General features: G+C 68.5%; 1 protein-coding gene across 1 annotated transcript; it reads right to left on the minus strand.

The window, feature by feature from the left end:
• Positions 1-1,917: 1,917 nt before the first annotated feature.
• SLC38A3 (solute carrier family 38 member 3) lies at positions 1,918-12,593 on the minus strand. Its single transcript, XM_035546831.2, has 16 exons — positions 12,446-12,593; positions 7,775-7,966; positions 7,228-7,309; positions 7,027-7,142; positions 6,827-6,900; positions 6,654-6,746; positions 6,474-6,555; positions 5,646-5,728; positions 5,513-5,571; positions 5,184-5,357; positions 5,019-5,098; positions 4,836-4,936; positions 4,602-4,726; positions 3,733-3,877; positions 3,475-3,578; positions 1,918-3,219 (listed from the first exon to the last, which is right to left on the minus strand). The coding sequence occupies exons 2-16, from the start codon at positions 7,882-7,884 to the stop codon at positions 3,115-3,117; spliced, it is 1,533 nt and encodes a 510-aa protein (XP_035402724.1). The 5' UTR covers positions 7,885-7,966; positions 12,446-12,593; the 3' UTR covers positions 1,918-3,114.
• Between the last annotated feature and the right edge of the window lie 5,214 nt (positions 12,594-17,807).

A 17,807-nucleotide genomic window follows, 5' to 3' on the forward strand; every position in this document is an offset into this window, starting at 1 on the left:
GGGGCCACGGTGCGCCCTAGAACAGGCGTGCATGTGGCAATGGTGTTCCCTGGGACAGCGATGCACAGGGCAGTGAGGTGCCCCCGGACAAACGAACGCAGCGCTGTGGGGTGCACAGGACAGAGGTGTGTGGGGAAATCGCTTCCCCAGGAGACACATGCAGTGGGCCACCATGCTCCTGAGGACAGGCCGTGTATGGCTCAGGACAGAGGTGCACAGGATCACTGTCACATGGGCATTTTGTGCCCAGGACAGATGTGACTTGAGGCGCGATTTGCCCCAGGACATTGTGCATCGATCCGTGTTTTGCACCTGCACGGATGTGCAATGCACCATGGTGTGCCTGGGACAGATGTGCTTGGGCATATGGTGTGCCCGGGACAGATGTGCACGTGGCCATGGTGTGCCTGGGACAGCTGTGCGTGGGGACATTGCATTCCCCAGTATGGATGTGCGCTGTGCCTTGTTGTGCCCCAGAACAGACATGCACGGGGCATGGTGTGTCCTTGGTGGATGTGCAGGGGGCATGGAGTGACCTGGGACCTCCTGCCCTGGCCCCAGCTTGGCTCTTGCCATGTCCCATGGGTGCTCTGCATGGGGCCAGTCTTTGCCCTGGGGGTGCCATGTCCTCATGGTGCCATGCGCTATGCTGCTTTGCCCAGGGGTGCTATGCAATGTGTGGGAGCAGAATGAGTGCAAAGGTGCTCAGCCTTTGGGTGCTGTCCCTGTTTAGGAACTCTTCCCCAGGCCCTGCAGACGCTACTGAGGACTGTGTATCCTGTGATGTCCCTGCAGCTCCCTTGGGAGATGCGATTTGGGGCCAGCCTGCATCCCAAGGGGGGGGGAGCTGGGGGTGTGGGGCAGGAGGCAGAGCCTGGGCGCTGCATTTTAGGCCACCTGGGGGCTGGGGTGCTTTGGGCACAGGGAGGTGGGGACAGCCCTGGGGCCGGCAGTGCGTGTCCCTGTGTCCCAAGGCAGCCTTCAGAGTGGACTGGGTGGCACTGGGTGGCAACATCGAGCTTGGGGACCTGCTATTCCCGTCACGGGCCGTGGGGCTCAGCACCTGGGGACCCACGTGCCACACTGCAGGACGGCCACCGCTGCTCAGGGTCCCGCGTGGCTCGGGACGGGAGGTCACACTCCTGACGTGCCACTGCCAGTGCTCCCAGCTTGCGGGGAGCACTGGTGCCAGGCTGAGCTCTCCCCACGGGGACCCTCATTTCCCAGAACCAAGGACCCACAAGATTAGCCCCCCCGTTGTCGCTGGGGGGAAGGCGTGTCCCCACACACATCGCGCAGGGATCTGCCCCCCACCCCCCCCCCGGCCACCCTGCGGCACCCCCGTGGCTCCCAGCTGCAGCCACTGGTGAGGTTCTTTGGTGTCAGGGATCCGGATTTGCTTCCAGTTGTCATCGAGGGCTTTCCTAGGGGATTGTTCTGGGAAAACAGCCTCCCGCGTGGGAGGTCCCACGCTGTGCCAGCCCCACGGGCTGCCAGGACCCGCGCCTCCCGTGAGAGGGGTACCCACGGGGCAGCCCCAGGGAGGGGGCCGGGTCCCGGCCGGGCGCTGGCAGGGCAGTGCTGAGGGGTCCCCGCGGCGTCCCGAGGGCAGCCGGAGATCGCCCACGCCGTGCTCCAGCCCCACGCCCCGCGTGGGCAGGGCGGCAGCGCCCCACGGCGCCCGCGGAGCTCCGCGCATGAGCCCGGCCGGCCGCGGCCGTCGGCGTGGGCGCAGCGCCGCCGTGCGCCCGTGGAGCTTGGCGCTGTCCCCGCGTCCCCACGGCCCCACTGTCCCCGCTGTTCCCGCGTCCCTGCTGTCCCCGTGTCCCCACGGCCCCGCTGTCCCCACGTCCCCCCGTGCGCGCCCCCGCAGCCAGCAGCTCCCCTCCCGCCGCAGCCACCCCGGCACGTCTCACACCTTCTTTTACTCTTTATTGTTACTCGCACGGGTTTCCTCGGTCGCACTCCTCCAGCACAGCGCTAACCCCCGCTTATAATTTAAAAGCGCCGTCCCCGGGCAGCCCGGCATGGTGGGCAGGGGCAGGGGTGCTGGGGCTGGTGCCCTGCCAGCCACCCCGATCCTGTACACGGCACAGAGCTACCGAGAGCCACACAACACATTAAAAAAGATCTACTCTTATATACAGTATTTATAAAAAGCATCCCAGCCTCCACCTCCCCCGTAAAAAAATACGTCTCTTATTTACTTGGCGAGCCCCCAGCCTCACTCTCTGCCCGCCTACGTCCCCACTGCCCACCGTGGAGGGAGCCATCCCCGCACCTCAGCACGGCTGGGCGATCCCAATGGCACGGACGGACAGACAGATGGACGGACGGACGGACGGATGGGCCGGTGGCGGCAGAAGGGCGCAGGCTGGGCGGTGCCCATCACCCTGGCATCAGGGGATGCGTGCAGGAGAGCAGCTCCAAAGCTTCCCCCCACCCACCGAGCCGTCCCCAAGCCACACTGCCCCGTGCACCCCGGCCAGCACCCCGGGGGGGCTCAGGGTGCTCGCACTGCCCCGGGGCGCGGCAAAATGGCCCCAGCGTGGTGGCTACCGGTGGCCAAGCCACAGCACCTACAGACACCAGCGGCAGCCACCCCCGGTGTGTGTCACCTTCCCAAAGTGACAGGGACAGTCCCTGGGTACCTGGGCTGACAGGAGCCAGCCATCCCCCGGCGAGCTCAGGAGCTGGGCACCGCCAGCCACGGCATGCCGGGTGCCACGGGGGGCGAAGGGGAGCTGGCTCTCAGGGGACGGGGACAGCAGGGGACAGGGCGGGTGGCTCGGGCACTGCCAAGGGCTGGCCACCAGCCCCGCAGACACTGCCGTCAGGGCTCTGGTGCCAGCGGAGGACAAGAGGCTGCCCACGAGCCGGGCTGGCCCCCGACCCCTCCGTCCCCTGGTGAGGTAGGGAAGCGCTGTTCTCCCCGTTTCACAGATGGGGAAACTGAGGCGCAGAGCAGGGAGGTGCGGGCACGGGCTGGGGTCCCCTATGCTGGCCGTGTCTCGTGCCCCCATCCCCAGCCAAGGGCAAGGGCAGGAGGCGAAGGTGGGGGCCCCGGGGGGGTCCTGGCAGGGTTGGGGGGGTCAGGGTGGGCAGCCAGGGTGGCTAGTGGCTGCCGCCACTCCTGCCCCCCCCCGTGGCCCAATCGATGATGATGAAGCTCAGGCTCATGATCATGAAGAGCACCCCGAGGAGGGCAAAGCAGGCTGCCTGCAAGGGGACAGAGCAGAGGATGGGGGCTGCCCACCACCACCCACCGCCCCAGGCAGAGCCAGGAGGGCGGCCAGAGGGCCCCCACCCCAGTGAAGACTCAGGAGACCTCAGCCACGTCTCCTCCGTCCTCATGCCCCTGGTGTCACCCTGCAGGGGATGGCAGCTTGGCGCATCCCTGAGGCGCAAGGGCTGACCCTGTCCCCATACTCGTCCTCCCCCAGCACCACCCAGGGGTGGGGACCCAGGGCTTACCAGGATTTTGGGGGTGGAGCGCAGGGGCTCCTTGTCCTTGGGCATGATGCGGATGTAAAAGATGGCCGGGAAGATGAAGATGAGGCAGGGGGCAGAGGTGGCACCTGCGGCAGATGGCAACGGAGCGGGCAGGGTGAGCCCTGCAGCCCTGGCCAGGTCCTGCCCTGCCCTGGGGAGCAGCCCGGGGTGACAGGGACGGGGCTGGGGGCTGCTGGCGGGGGGCACGTGGGCGGGCCAGGTGCCAGCGCTGCTGCTCACCGATCATGCCAAAGATGCCAAGGATAGAGGGGGCAAAAATGACCAGGAGGTTGATGAAGGTCAGCAGGACCACAGCGATGGCGACGTGGCGGATCCAGCTGAAGTTCTTGCCGTGGAATAGCATCTGCTGGATGGCCCGGCGCACCTGGGGATGGGCACAGGGAGGGGAGGTCACGCTCCATCCGTGGAGCCAGGGGTCACCCCATCCCATCCCCTCCCGTATGCTCCCTTCCCATATGCACCCATCCCATACACTCCCAAACCATACACTGCCATCCCATCCCATCCCACCCACCCCATCCCATTCCATCCACTGCCACCCCATCCCATCCCCATCCCATCCCGTCCCCTCCCGTCCCGTCCCATCCCATCAATCCACCCCATCCCCATCCCACCCCACCCCATCCCCATCCCATCCCATCAATCCATCCAGTCCCCATCTCGTTCCCATCCCATCCCGTCCCCATCCCATCCCCATCCCCATCCCATCCGCTCCCCTCCCCTTCCCTCCCTTCCCATCCCACCCACCCCATCCCATCCTGTCCCCTCCCATCAATCCATCCCCTCCCCAACCCATCCCCTCCCCTCCCATCCCCTCCCATCCCCATCCCATCTGCTCCCAAACCATCCCATCCCATCCTGTCCAGTCCTGTCCTATCCCATCCCATCCCATCCCATCCCATCCCCTCCCATCTTGTCCCGTCCCATCCCCTCCCACCCCCACAGTCCCACTGCTGCCCAGCCCTGTCCCCGCGCCCCCCCCCCCACTCCCTGTCCCCATCGCTGCCTCAGTTTCTCCTCGCAGCGCTCGGAGCTGAGGCCGGAGGTTGGCCGTGGGGGCAGCCTGGCGTCCCCAAGGGGCCCCTCACCGGGAAGAGGACGATGGGGACGGTGAGCGTGACGGCCGTCAGCACGGCCACCCGCACGCAGAGGATCAGCACGTCGAAGGGGTCCACCCTGCTGTAGGTGTGCAGCAGCTCCGACTCCACGCGCCCTGGGGGCACCGCGGACGCGGGGTCAGCGCCGGCACCACCGGGACATCCAGCCCAGGGACATCCCCGGGGCGTCACGGCACCGCCGTCCCCGGCCTGCCCGGGGCTCACCGTAGAACGTGAGGTAGCCAAAGAGGGCGGCCAGGAAGTACATGAGGTACATGACGGCGATGGAGATGTTGGAGATGCACTGCATCTTCTTCTTGGAGGGGCTGCGGGAGGTGGGTGTCAGCGCAGCCCCCCGGGGGCAGCAGGCACCCCCCCGGGCACCCCGCCCGCCCCGCCCGCACTCACTCCTTCAGCTCCGTGTAGATGGGCAGCACCTCGGGGTGGCACACGAAGGCGAAGGCCATGATGGGGATGGTGTAGGCCGTCTGCGAGGCGGGGGGAGGCTGAGCGCAGGGCACAGGCAGCCTGCCCCGGGCCGGGCGCCCCCCGCCGCAGCCCCCAAAGCCCTACCTGGGAGTTGAGGGTGAAGAAGCTGGGGGTGCAGGCGCCCGGTTCAGGGGGCTGCAGGCCCGCGGAGCCATCCCAGTGCCCACTGCCGCTGGCTTCCGTGTAGTTGAGGCCGCCCGTGCCGTTCCCCCCTTGCTCGGGGAGAGGGCAGGGGATCTGAAACTTCTTGTAGATGACCTGGGAGGGTTGGGGGAGGAGGGGGGGGGGGAAGGGGGGCACCGTGTCAGCCGCCCAGGCTTGCATAAACAAAACCAGGCAAAAAGCGGGATGGCGGGGCCCAGCCGCCGGAGGGGTGCTCGGTGCCGCGTGGCGGAGCGACGTCCCTTGCTCACCGAGATGAGGAAGAAGACCATGCAGCTGAGGGAGAAGCCGCTGGCGTAGCCAAGGTAGCCTGGGGGGACAGGAGAGCAGTGGTGGGCACAGGGCTGCCCCCAGCCCCCTGTGCCCCCCCCGGCCCCCACTTACCCAGCTGCTTCATGAGGGCCAGGGGCAGGATGATGGTGACGGAGACCAGGATCACCAAATAGTTCCCGTTCAGGTACCAGTCCCTGGAAGCAGAGGCTGCTCACAGCCCCGCTCAGCTGGGGAACAAGCCTCACCTGATGCGGGGGGGGGGACATGAGCTTCGGGGGACCTGTCTGCCTTCTGGGGGGTGCCCTGAGCTGGCAGCACCAGGGACCCCTGGACTGACATCCCTGGACCTTTGAACTGGTGTCCCCAGGGATGTTGGCATCCCTTGAGGCCATGGAGACTTCTGTGCTGGCGTCCCTGGGGACACTTGAGATGGCATCTCCGGGGATCACTGAGGCTGGCATCCTTGGAGACCTCTGCATCAGCACGGGGACCCCAAAGTTGGGTTCTCTGGACCCCATGGCTGGTGTCCTCAGGGATGCTGGTGTCCACAAGGATGCTGGTGTCCTTGGGGATGGTGGTGTCCCCGGGGATGCTCGCGTCCCCTGAGGCCACAGAGACCTCTGTGCTCACGTGGAGACTGCAGTCCTGGCACCCCTGGGGTTCCCCGGGTCTCCTTGGGGACCCTCAAGCTGGCATCCCCCGGGAGGAGGAACAGGTGGGCTGATCCCACTGGGGGGCAAGGAGCGGGGATTGGAAGTTCAACCCGGTCTAATCCCACCCAGGGGCTTATTCAGCGCTGACAGCGATCAAAAATAGCAGTGGCTTAACGCCACTAAATCCCGCCAGGGGCTGCACAGCTGGAGAGGAATCCAGGGCGCCTGCCGGGCGGGGATGCAGGGGGGACGCGGCTGGAGCCGCAGCGGGGTCGGGGACACTCACGCGGTCTTTTCCTCCAGGTTGAGGAAGGTCTGGATGACGAGGGGCACCTCGGACTTGACGATGTACAGGTAGCTGGACATAGCTGTGGGGCAGAGTGAGGACAACGTGGCGGGGGCTGCCTGGTGCCCCCTGTCCCCGTGTCCCCACCCCGCAGAGGGCCCCCCGCTGCCCCGTCCTCACCTCCGATGTTCTGCAGCGTTATGGCGATGGCCGCAGCCAGCTTGCCCGGCGTGCCGAAGGCTCGGTAGCCCAACTGCTCGTAGGCACGGATGCCTGTGGGGAGAGGGGATGCAGTGAGGGCTGAGGGGGGACCCGGGCACAGCCCCGCCGGCTGCTGGGGTCCCGGCGCTCACCCACAATGCCCGAGGACTTCAGCAGGAGGTGGATGGAGTAGCTGGAGAGCAGGGCCACGGCCGTCAGGAGGAAGCTGCGGGGGGACAGCATGGTCAACAGGCCGGCCCCCCGGCACCAGCGCTGGCCACCGTGCTTCTGGTGACACCAGTCCTCCCATCACCCGAACCCAGGGACCCCCTGGGTGCCCGGCACCACTCACAGGAAGAGGACGATGCCGGTGTTGGCCATGGCGTACGCCAGCCCCAGGATGCCGCTGCCCATGATGGCGTTGCTCAGGTTGAAGACCGACATCCCAAACGACGTCTTGCCTTCAAACTGCACACACGAGACACAAGGGGGGACGGTCACACGGGCGGGATGCTGCCGGGGGGGTCTAGGGGGGGCCCGTGCCGCCACTCACGTCGGTGAAGTGCGTCTGCTTCTTCTCAGCGCCGTGGGGCAGGAACTCCTCCATCTCCGCGCTGCGCTGGTTCTCATCAAACCTGGGTGCCGGAGGGAGGAGCGGGGGAAGCGGGAGGCCAAGCAGAGACGGGGACGCCACGGCCCCCCCAGCAGCACCAGGGCACAGGGGCCAGGGCTGGGGCCGGGGCAGCTCCCCCCCACCCCTGAGCCCCCTGTGCACCCCAAGTGCTCTGAGCCCCACGAGAGACCCAAGCCCCCAACATGCCCTGAGCCCCACCAGCCCCCTAACAGCACCGAGCGTCCTGAGCCCCCCCAAGTCCCATGAGCAGCCCCAAGCACCCCAAAAACCCCAAGTCCCCAGAGCCCCGAGTCCCCTCGAGCTCCCTTAACACCCTGCATGCCCAGTGCGCCAAGCCCCCCAATCTCCCCGAGCCCCCAGGACCCCCAGAGCCCCAAGCCCCAAGCAGGGCCAGGCCGCAGGCACCCAGGAGCGGATGGAGGTGCCCAGCCCCGGCCGAGGAGGCCGCCTGTCCCCAGAGCCCTACCTGTCACCCGCCAGCGAGGGGAGGGCGGTGGTGCTGAGCACGGCCGCGTGCTTCCCGTTGGGCACCAGCTCCACCATCTCTGCCTGCACAGGCAGCTCCGGGGCCTCCATGGCGGGTGGCAGGGATGTGTCCGCGGGGCTCCTCGAGGCTGGGCGAGACGCGGGGTCCGGCTCCGGGTGGGAGCTGCAGGGCCTGGCGGCGGGGTCCCCGCAGGGGCCACGTCAGCAGGGCGGCAAGGCGGCACCAGCACGGGTGGCTGGGCAGGGACGGGCACCCCAGCACATCCCCGCGGTGACTGGGACCTCCCGGCTCAGGTGGCCCAGCCTCCCCAGCAGGGCTTGGCTCCCAGCCTCAGTTTCCCCTCCCAGCACTGGTGGTTCGGGGGAGGCGGCGTGGGACGAGGCAGGGAGCTCAGGGACCCCCCGCTGCCACCACTGCCGGGCGCTGTGGCAGGGGGGCTCAGGGGCACGTCAGGGCTGGCAAGCGGAGCAGGAAAGCGCGGGGCTGTGAGACGAGTCCTTGGCAGGGGATGGCAGCCAGGCTGCCGAGCGGGGACGCGTTGGCAAGCGGCACAAAGCCGCCTCTGTGCAAGCCCAGCCCTCCCCGCCCCGCTGGGAAACGGCACAGGGCCGCTTTCTGGGGCAGGCTGGCAGCCGGGGCACGGCCCCGCTGCCCCACACCGTCCCCTGCCACCACTACCGCCACCCCCTGCTGTCCCTGCCACCCAAGGGTTTCCATGCCGGAGCCCCACCGACACGGGAGGTGTCACCGGCCCCGGGGCATGCAGCGCGGTCCCAGCCCCGGGAGGATGCAGCTGCTCCATCAGCCCGGGGCTGCAGGTCCCCATGGGGAGCGGGGGCTGCAGCCATCCCTGCGGTCCTGACCCAGCACTTGGGGTCCCACGGTGGCCCAGGGGACCAGGTGGCTCTCTCTGTGTCTCTGCCCACTGCTGAGACCCCAGGATGGCGGGGGATAGCGGGGATAGCAGCCCCGCTGGCTGCACTGGGGAAGGTCTCCAGCACCCCCGAGCCCCCACGGCTCTCGCCCTATTCCCACTGCCAGGGGGATGAGAAGCCCTGGCAGGGTCACCCCAGGCCATGCGGTGGCTCACAGCAACAGGCAGCCCTCAGGGGGTCGGCGAGGCTAAGCCGTGGGGTGGGGGCACACGTCCACCCTCCTCCCCCCCCGTTTTGTGGCACCTGCCCACGTGGAGAAACTGAGGCACAGCGGGGGCCACGTCCTCCAGCCCCAGACCGGCAAGGCCGAGCCATGCGGGGAAGAGAGTGAACCGCAGGCGGCCGCTGGGCGATGATTTATCCCCTCCACTGGGCCTCAGCTTGGGCCGCATCCAGGCACGGACGGGGCTGCCAGCACGTCCCAGCGCTGCCGTTAGCTCTGCGCCTTCCCACCGCCACGGACACGTCCCTCGCTGGTGCCGGTGCCAGGCCGCGAGGTCCCCAAGCCCCCCGCTCTCCCCTCCGCAGCCCCCTCCTCCTGCAGGGCCACGGCTGCAGCCCGGGGAACGCCAGCCTCCCCCAGCACCTCCCGGCACGGCCAGGCGACGGCCGGGCTCGTTTCTTATGCGGTGAGCGTCGCGCCCGGCTTCCTCCCGCCGGCAGAGCTGGCACGGCCCCGCCAGCGCTCGCTGCCACCTCGGCGGCCAGACCGGCCTTTGGTCCCTGCCCGGTGGCACCAGGGGAAGGGGCGAGGGACCCGTGACGCTTCGGTCGTGCCCCTCGTGGGTGTTATTTGCTTTGCGATAAGGTTCTGCAGAACAGCAAATAAACGGCGCAGTGGATGTCCCCGGGGTGGCCCCCAGGTCGGGGACTCGCACAGCTCCCCGCAGCGGGGCGGTGGGCGCCTCGGTGGCACAGTGCTCTGTCTGGGGACCGGTGGCAGGGGGAGGACTGAGCAGAGCCCACAGAGCTGCCACCCACAGTGCCACCAAACCCCCTGGGCTCAGCTGTTGCTTGCCTAGGGGCCGTTCCCAGTGCCACTGAGCTCGAAGACACGGCACTGACACTGCCAGCCATCCCACTCACGTCCCAGTGAAGCGTGCTGGGCCCCAAGCGCAGGGGTGCCCCAAGCCACCAAAGCCCTGTGCGGATGCAGGCGCTGCCCCAGGCAGGGATGCAGTGCCCAGACCCCATCCCGGCTAATCCGCCCCAGTTGGGGCGGGGGATGCAGCACTGTGGCGGCTGTAATCCGGCTTTAGCGCCGAGCCCGACGCAGCTGCCGGCCTGCACGCGGGCAGCCAGGCGTTGCGCCTCGCGGGCTGGGGGCTACGCAGCCCTCCTTGTGCCTGCCGGCCCCGAAGGCATCGCAGCACAGCTCCTGGCTCGGGGAGGCGGCGGCAGTGGGGCGAGGCACGGCCACCAGCCACGCCAGCCCCCCGGGGCCAGGAGCAGAGCCCCCCCCAGGCGCTGCAGCCGGGCCTCCCTCCCGCAGCCCGGCACAAGGCAGACCTGTGTTTTTCCCCTGACCTGCCTTCCTAAATTTAGCACCCAGCCCTGCTTTTAGCTGCGTGCTGCGCTCCCACCTCCCGACTACGCAAGTACGGCCTCGCCCAGGGCCACAGGCTGGCGCCGGGACAGCAGTGTGAGGTGAGACCCTCCCCGGACAGCCCTGCTGGAGACCCTCGCCAGAGAGCTCTGGTGGAGACCACCGTGAGCCCTGGGGCTCAGTGCGGCAGAACGTCACCGCTGGCAGCTGGGGACAGGGTGCGCAAATGCCACATCTCCCGGCAGCCCCATGCTGGCAGCACCAGGTCCCTTCTCCAAGCTAGCAAAGCCCCCGTGTCTGTGCCAAGTGACAGGCTCGCTGCTGTCACCAGCCCCAGCGCCGTCCCGCAGCGGTGGATGTGCCGGGGTCGGGGACACCGTGAGCAGGGGGCGGCAAAGCCAAACGTTGCCACACATCACCCACCCTCTGGCAGGCAACGGGGAAACTGAGGCACAGCGTGGGGGCGCAGCGCAAGGATGCCAAGCCCGTGATGGGGCTGGTGTCACCTGGACAGGATGGTGCCACCACAGGGGTTAAATGGGCAGAAGACGCCTGAAAACACTATTTTAGCTTTTCTCTTGCACCTTTCTCCTGGGAAGCGAGATGTCTCTCAGGAGCTCACTCCCTAAAGCACACCTGCCTTCGCGGGATGCCACCAGGAGCTCAGCACCCGAACTGTGAGCTGTGATTTGGGGGGGAACTGGCTGGCCCCAGCCCTGCGTCAGCAGCCCTGTGGCGGTGGGGGATGCGGGGGTGGCCAGGACCCACGCGGCGAGAAGGGCAGGGGCAGGGGCCTCTGTTTTCTCAGCCAGAGGAACCCGTGGGATCCCAGTCCTCCCCCCAGTACCCCCATGCCAAGGAAAACAGCCTCTGCCGGGGCCCGTTTGTTTGCCGTGGCCGCAGCCCCAGCGTGCGAGTGCAGCTGCAGCCCGGCCAGGCGCTGCGGGGACCTTTGCACCTCGGCCAGGCTCCCCATGGGGGCAGCACCCCGATGCCCCCCCCTGGACTGCCCAAGAATCCCTGCCGGACCCCGGCCGCTCGCGGCTGGGTGGGGGGGTACAGGCAGCGCCACAGGGAGCGCCGCGCTGTGCCCGCGGTGACAGCCGGGGGTTACGGCACGCTGCCGGACCAGCCGATGCAACCGCTCTGCTTGGGCCTGATCCAGATGCCAGTGGAAAATTCCCGTCTCCTCCCCCTGCCCAGGCGCAGCACCCAGGGACCCCCCCCAGCCCCCCGAGCCGGGGCTGTCCTGCGGCCCTGCAGCAGACACGGTGCTAGCAGCATCCACCACCGCGCGGTGCCTCAGTTTCCCCCGGCTGGTTTCTCCCTGGCTGGCGCAAGACGCCCGGGAACACCGTGAGCCTCCCGCCTGGCTGCGCTGCCCTAAAAATACCCGGCCCTGGCAGCACGGCACGCACGGCCCCGCCGCCCGGGAGCCCCTGTGACGCCCTGACACCCGATCCCGCTACAGCACTTTCCAGCTGTAACAAACATATGCGGCTGCCACAGCTGATTAAAAATTAAAGTGGAAAAAACGGGGAGCTTGGGGGTGGTTGTTATCGGCAAAGCCAGGGGCAAGACTTGTGGGGCGGCTGCGCAGCCCCCCCCGGCAGCGTGGTGCCACGGAGGGCGGTGAGCGTTAGGCTTCAGCTCCGGCAAGGCAGGCTCTGCCTTTTTATGAGCATTCGCAGGATTTTTTTATACTTTGTGGGAGGGTTTCAGCAGCTGGAGAGGGAAGAGGAAGGCAATGGCAAAGCAAACAGCCCCTGCGCTCCGGCTCTGCCACCTGCAAGCTGCCATGGCGTGGGGCGGCGTGGGGCGGCGTGGGGCGGCGTGGGGCGGCGTGGGGCGGCGTGGGGCGGCGTGGGGCGGCGTGGGACGCGCTCCTGCCAGCAGCTCGGGTCAAGACTGAGCGGCTCCGTCCTCCTCCAGCAGAACAGCTGGCGGTGAGAGCGGGGCTCGGAGGAAGTTTGGAAGTTAGGGGAGGAGAAGGTGAGTGGGCGCCGGGGCTACGTGCGCCGGCACTGGGGCGAACGGACGCGGCGGGGGGCACGGGGAGGGGGGGGGGGGGGCGAGGGGGGGGGGGGCGACCCGCTGCAGCCTTCGACCCCAGCAAAGGCTGGGAGAAAGCAGGGGAGAGCGTGGGGCCGCGGGTCCCGCGGGACCTACCTGCCCGTCCCCTCAGTGCCGCCTCGCTGCCAGCCCAGCCAACGGCGCCGGGTGTGCGCCGAGCCGCCGGCAGATTACCGAGCCTCCTCCGGCCCTAATCCCGACGGAGCGGGGATTAAACGGGAGCCCAGGCCCGCCCCCCGTGCCACGGCTCCCAATCTCTGCGCAGCCGGGGCAGAGTCAGTGCGAACCGCTGGGGAGGCCGGTGGCGAGGGGGAGGCGCACGCACACCCGGCCCCGCCGGCCCCACCGCCACCGGGCACGGCCACCCGCGGCCCCCGCAGCGGCCAGCGCCGACGGCTGGGGCTGGCTCAGCCGCCCCAACCCCACCCCACGGTCCGAGAGCGGCGAGTGGCTGGGCAGTGGCTTCTGTCCCGAGGGGCAGGAGGACACGTTTTTAGCCCTCTGCCCCTCAGGAGAGCAGCCGGTGCCTCCGCCGTGGGGATAAAAGGGGCAGGGCGGGACCCTTCAAGCTTTCCAACCCGTGCTGCAGCTGCCTTTTACACTCAAAATATTGGGGTTTGCCCCCCAGAAGAGGCCCAAAGGGGATTTCTTTTTTTTTTTTTTTCTCTGAGGAGCATTCCGCGTGCTGCAGGGATGCCCAGGGAGCCTGGTTGCCAGCCTGCTGCTGTCCCTAGCACGCCGGGGGGCCTGAGTGCCACGTGAGGCACAGCCCCCTGCTTGCCCACACTGGGGCATGCTGAGCCCCGCTGGTTCCCATGGGGTTTTTCTTAGGGGGAAAATCTGCTGGATCCACGCTGTGGTGACGGGGGACTCCATGAATGTTTCTCCCCTTGCAGAACAGCCCTGTGTCGTTGTACCCAATGGGCTGGCTACTTTGGGGGTTTTCTCCTTAAACACCTTGTGGCTTGCAGCAGCAGCAGCGAGGCACCTTGCTACCCCCCCAAAAACATGCCCCCCCAACCCCACACGCTCCTAGGACGCTGTATTTATGTTACATATATACATGATGTACATAAACCCTGATGGAGCAGATTTACATATACAGGTACATATACATAAAGCAGGTTACGTATACACATATATACATGATATACATAAACCCTGATGGAGCAGATCAGGCAGGCTCCTCCGGCTGGCGGTGAGCATCGGGGTCCGGCCATGGAGAGGAGAACGTGCCCGGCCCCAGCGCAGCGGGCAGCAGCAGCGCCGGCTTGCCTGGGTGCACTGGGGCAGCTGCTAAATACCGCACCAACAGCCACGGCTGGTTCTGCCCCCTGCTCCCGCGCCTGTTACCACCGCTCTCGTTCGGCTGGAGACATCCATTAACTAATTTCTAATAACAGCATCATGCGTAAGTGCTGAACCAGCGCTGGCCGGCGTGCCGGGGCGAGGCGGCCAGGTTCGGCGCCGGGGGGGTCAGGGCACCCAGAGCCGTGCTCCATCCGCTTAACCCTCCCCACGCCGGCGAGGGCGGGCACCCGCCGGCCACGTGGCACCGCGCTCCCCAGGGACGGGCGGCAGCGCACAGCCTCGTCCGGGGCTCATAAACGGCAGCCGCGAGCAGCCGCCCAGAGCGCAAACACAGCCCTAGCAGCCAGCACCCACGGACTGCACTCAGTGGCAGGACAGGGACAGGGACGAGGACAGGGATGGGGATGGGGATGGGGACAGGGATGGGGAGAGGGATGGGGATGGGGACAGGTCTTGCTCCTCTGCAACCCAGTGACTTAGAAACACTGCTGGTGATTCTTGGTCCCCAAATCCTCCGTCTCCTTTTGTTACAAAATGAAGGAGTGCCCCACTGTGCCATCCCCTCCCTTGTCTCCTGACACACAGCGTGCTTCTCCCCCTCCCCTCCTTTTCGGCTGGGCAGATGCACACAAACTGTGCACACAAACCCAGATGGAGCTTTGTGGAAAATCGGAGCAGGGAGGAGGAAGAAGAGGGAGAAAAGCCACCAAGCCCCAGGACTGGAGCACACCCCAAGGCTCCCCGCGCCCTGCTCCCCTCTGTCTGCCCTGTGCCACCCGCAGCCACTGCCTCGTGCAGCCCCAGCCACGCGCGTCCCCTGGCTCAGCCAGCCCACGAAAGCCACGGCCCTGGGAGCCAGCCCTGCCTGGCGCTGGATGAAGGCGGCCGGAACGGGGACCTGGGTGGATCCGAGCATCCTCAGCCATGAAGGACGGGCACAGGGCGCCGGGGGCTGGCCGGGTGCACGCCGAGGGTCACGCTCGGCTTCCTTGCTGAACAACCTTCCTGGGGCCAAGATCGGTGATCCCAGGAGCACATGGCTGAGGTGACGGCTTTAGCCGTGGCCCTAGCAGCTCTCCCAAGCACTGCCACATGGCCTCTCGAGCAAGAAGCCTCCAGGCACTCGTCCTTGCTGGGGACAAAGCCAGTGGGTGCCTCTGGTCCCTGGTGCCAGGCATCACCGGCCGCCCCGCTGGTAGGACAGGCACAGCTCCCCGGCCTCCCCCTCGCCTCGGTGGCCGCCACCACCATGCACACGCTGTCCTGTGGCTGGGCACAACAACAACAAGGAATAATTGGTTAATGTGATTTCAAAACATGATTTGCAATTATAACTCGCCAGAGAGCATTCAATGGCCCCACACACCGGGAGAGTGTTTTTCTCCTTCGTTTGTTCCTGGAAACTCTAAACCAATTAACTTTACAGAAGCCAGGAGCAGAACGCGGCTCCCCGGACCTGGCAGGGTGGGTTTATCGCTGCTCAATCACCTGCCTCCTCAGTGCATCCTGCGGCGCTGCAACGAGGGACACCGGGACAAGGGGACGGGGCAGTGGCCACCCGGTCCAGGCCGCCACGCGCCAGCTCTGCTGGGATGCACTGCCCGGGGGACACCTGAGTCCCAGGAGGGGGGGACGAGCAGCGTGCCTGGGCTTGGGCAGCACCCCTCCCGCACCCCTACCCCGCGGGAGGTCTGCCACCCTGCCCCAGGCAGCCCTGCCACTGCTCCTGGTGCCCCGAGGACGCTCGGGGAATTCCTGGTGAAGCTGCCCCGGTTCTGTGCCCAGCCCCGCTCTGCCCGGCCGGGGGGTCCCTGCCCGCCCCCGCGGGACACCCGTGCCCGCACGTGTCCCCAAGCGCAGCTGGGTCGGGCACGGGACACGAGGCCCTGGGGACGCCAGGTTAATGTTTAGCGGGGCGGGGGGGGGGGAATTGTGGGGCAGGGGGGGATGCGTGGGGCAGCCGTGGGGTGCGCATCGCCCCCTCTCTCCCTTGGGCTGCCGGGGGGGGGCCGCCCGCTCCCTCCCCTGCCTGCCGTTGGCCGCGGACACCGGCCTTGACCCGCGCCTCCGGCCGGCCCCGCGGCCCCCCCCCGCGGCCGAGCAAACAGGGGGACGGCGGCCGGCAGTGCCCGCGGGGCCGGGGGCGGTGGGCAGGGGGTAAAGGGGGCCGTGGGAAGCGGGGACGCGCCGGGGACGCGCCGGGGACGCGCCGGGGGCAGCTCGGCTCGCAGCCGTGCCGGGGCCCCGGGCAGGGGCCGCGCCCCACGCCCCCCGCCCCCGCCGCCTCCCGGTGAGGCCCGGGTGCCCCCTGGTGGCCGCCGCGGGACCGGGGCCGGGCTCCCCCCGGCCGGGGGCTCCCCCCGGGGCCCGCCCGTGGTTCTCTCGCCCCGGCCCCGCCCCGGCGCTGCGCAGCGGGGAAGGGTCGCCCCCGTGTGCCGGCGGGGGCCCCGCGTGCCGGCGGGGCACGGGGCTGGCCGGGGGCCGGGAGGGCTGCGGGGCCCGGCGCCGTTCCTCCCGGCGAAGCCTCTCCCGGCCCGCGCCTCCAGCCTGCCCGGGTCCCTCTGGATCGCAGCAGCAGCCCCCGGTGCCTCCGCCGCTCCTCCCAGCCCGCCGCCCTCCGCGCCCCCGCTGCGAGCAGCGCTCTGCTCCGCGGCCTGCGTGGCGGTGACGGGGCGAGGCGGCGCTGGACGCGGCACTGCCGCCGCCGCTGCCCATCTCCCTCCCCGGTGGGTCCCAGGGAGCTGCCTGGGACCGCTCTCGTGTCCACCCGGCACCCGTGGGGTGGCCCCGGCCTCCGCCCTACAGATGCTCCGTGGCCACCCAAGCGGTCCCGCGCCCTCACCCGGGGGTGCCAGGGGCCTGGGGCCACCGAGATGCTCGGGGGCTGCCGGGACACGGGCGGTGACATTTCCCAGCCGCTGCGGTCAAGGGACCGGGGCCAGCCTGGCCGCCAGGACCGGGTGCTCCCGTGCCCCCCGGGTCCCGATGGACGTCTCCGGGTGGGGAGGACACAGCGCCCTTTGTTGCTGCCGGTCCCGACGGCAGGGACCAGGCTCTGCGTCCCTCCCTCCACCCCCGCCCTCGGGACTGGCACCCGTCAGCGATTTGGGGTTTAAAGAGCGGGCAGCAGCCACTGCCCCAGCCCAAAGCACCCCGGGCGAGGAGGCGGAGGTGAGACAACGGCTGTGGGGCTGCGCCAGGGGCCGGGGGGGGCCGGGGGGCAGGCTCTGCAAGCACCGCAGTTTTGGGGGGCTTCAGAGCACCCCTGGGTGCTGGCTTGGGGACAGAGGCTCAGCCCCACGCCGGGGCAGGCCCAAGCAGCAGTGGGGCACTGGGGGCCGGGACAAGGCCCCGTTGTGCCGCTGCGGCCACCACAGTGCCCATCAATGGCCGCTTTATGCGCGGTGGCCGCCCGGCCCAGCCGTTCCCGCCGCAGTGGCGCTGTGCGAGGCCCACAGGGAGCCACGCGGTCCTGCGGGGACAGGGTGGCCGCGGCCGGGCATGGGGTGGGGGATGAGCGAGCAGGTAGTGAGGGGCTGACGTTAGCCTGGGGTTGCAGGAGTGGGCAAAGGGCCTGTGCATTTCCCTGGCTGAGCGTGGGGGCTCGGTGGGTCGGGACCCAAACCTCTTTCCTCTGTGCCGTGTGTGGGGGGGACACACTGGCACCACCCGCCCCAGGGCTCACCGCAGCCCCCACAGAGGGGCAGCTCGGTGGTGATGCCCCAAAGCCCCCCTGGGCCCTGCTCAGCCCAGCACAGAGGGGGCTGTTATGGGGGGATTAGCTGGCGTGGCCGGGGCTGCCACCTAATCCCGGCAGGAATGCGCGGGGGCCTTGCTTGCTCCATTGGCTCTGGGGTGATGGACAGAGCCGGGGGCTCCATCCCAACCCTGGCACAGCCCCCCACGCGTTGCGGGGGCGGACGGCCACGTCTGCATCCTGGTGCCAGTTAAAGCTCACACCAAGGTGCCCGGTGCCAGCCAGGGCATGGGAGCCGGCTTCGGGATGGTGGGGGAAGGAGGTGGAGAGATGGCAACTGGGGGTGCCGCCTGCCCTTGCTGTATGCCAGATGAGCTCCAAACCCACCTCTGTTGTGCCATCACAAGGCACTAGGGGGTTTGGGGTGCCCAGCATTGGGGTGCAGGTGGG

This window comes from Cygnus atratus, chromosome 10, assembly GCF_013377495.2.
Source record: "Cygnus atratus isolate AKBS03 ecotype Queensland, Australia chromosome 10, CAtr_DNAZoo_HiC_assembly, whole genome shotgun sequence".
In the NCBI taxonomy this organism is placed as follows: Eukaryota; Metazoa; Chordata; class Aves; order Anseriformes; family Anatidae; genus Cygnus; species Cygnus atratus.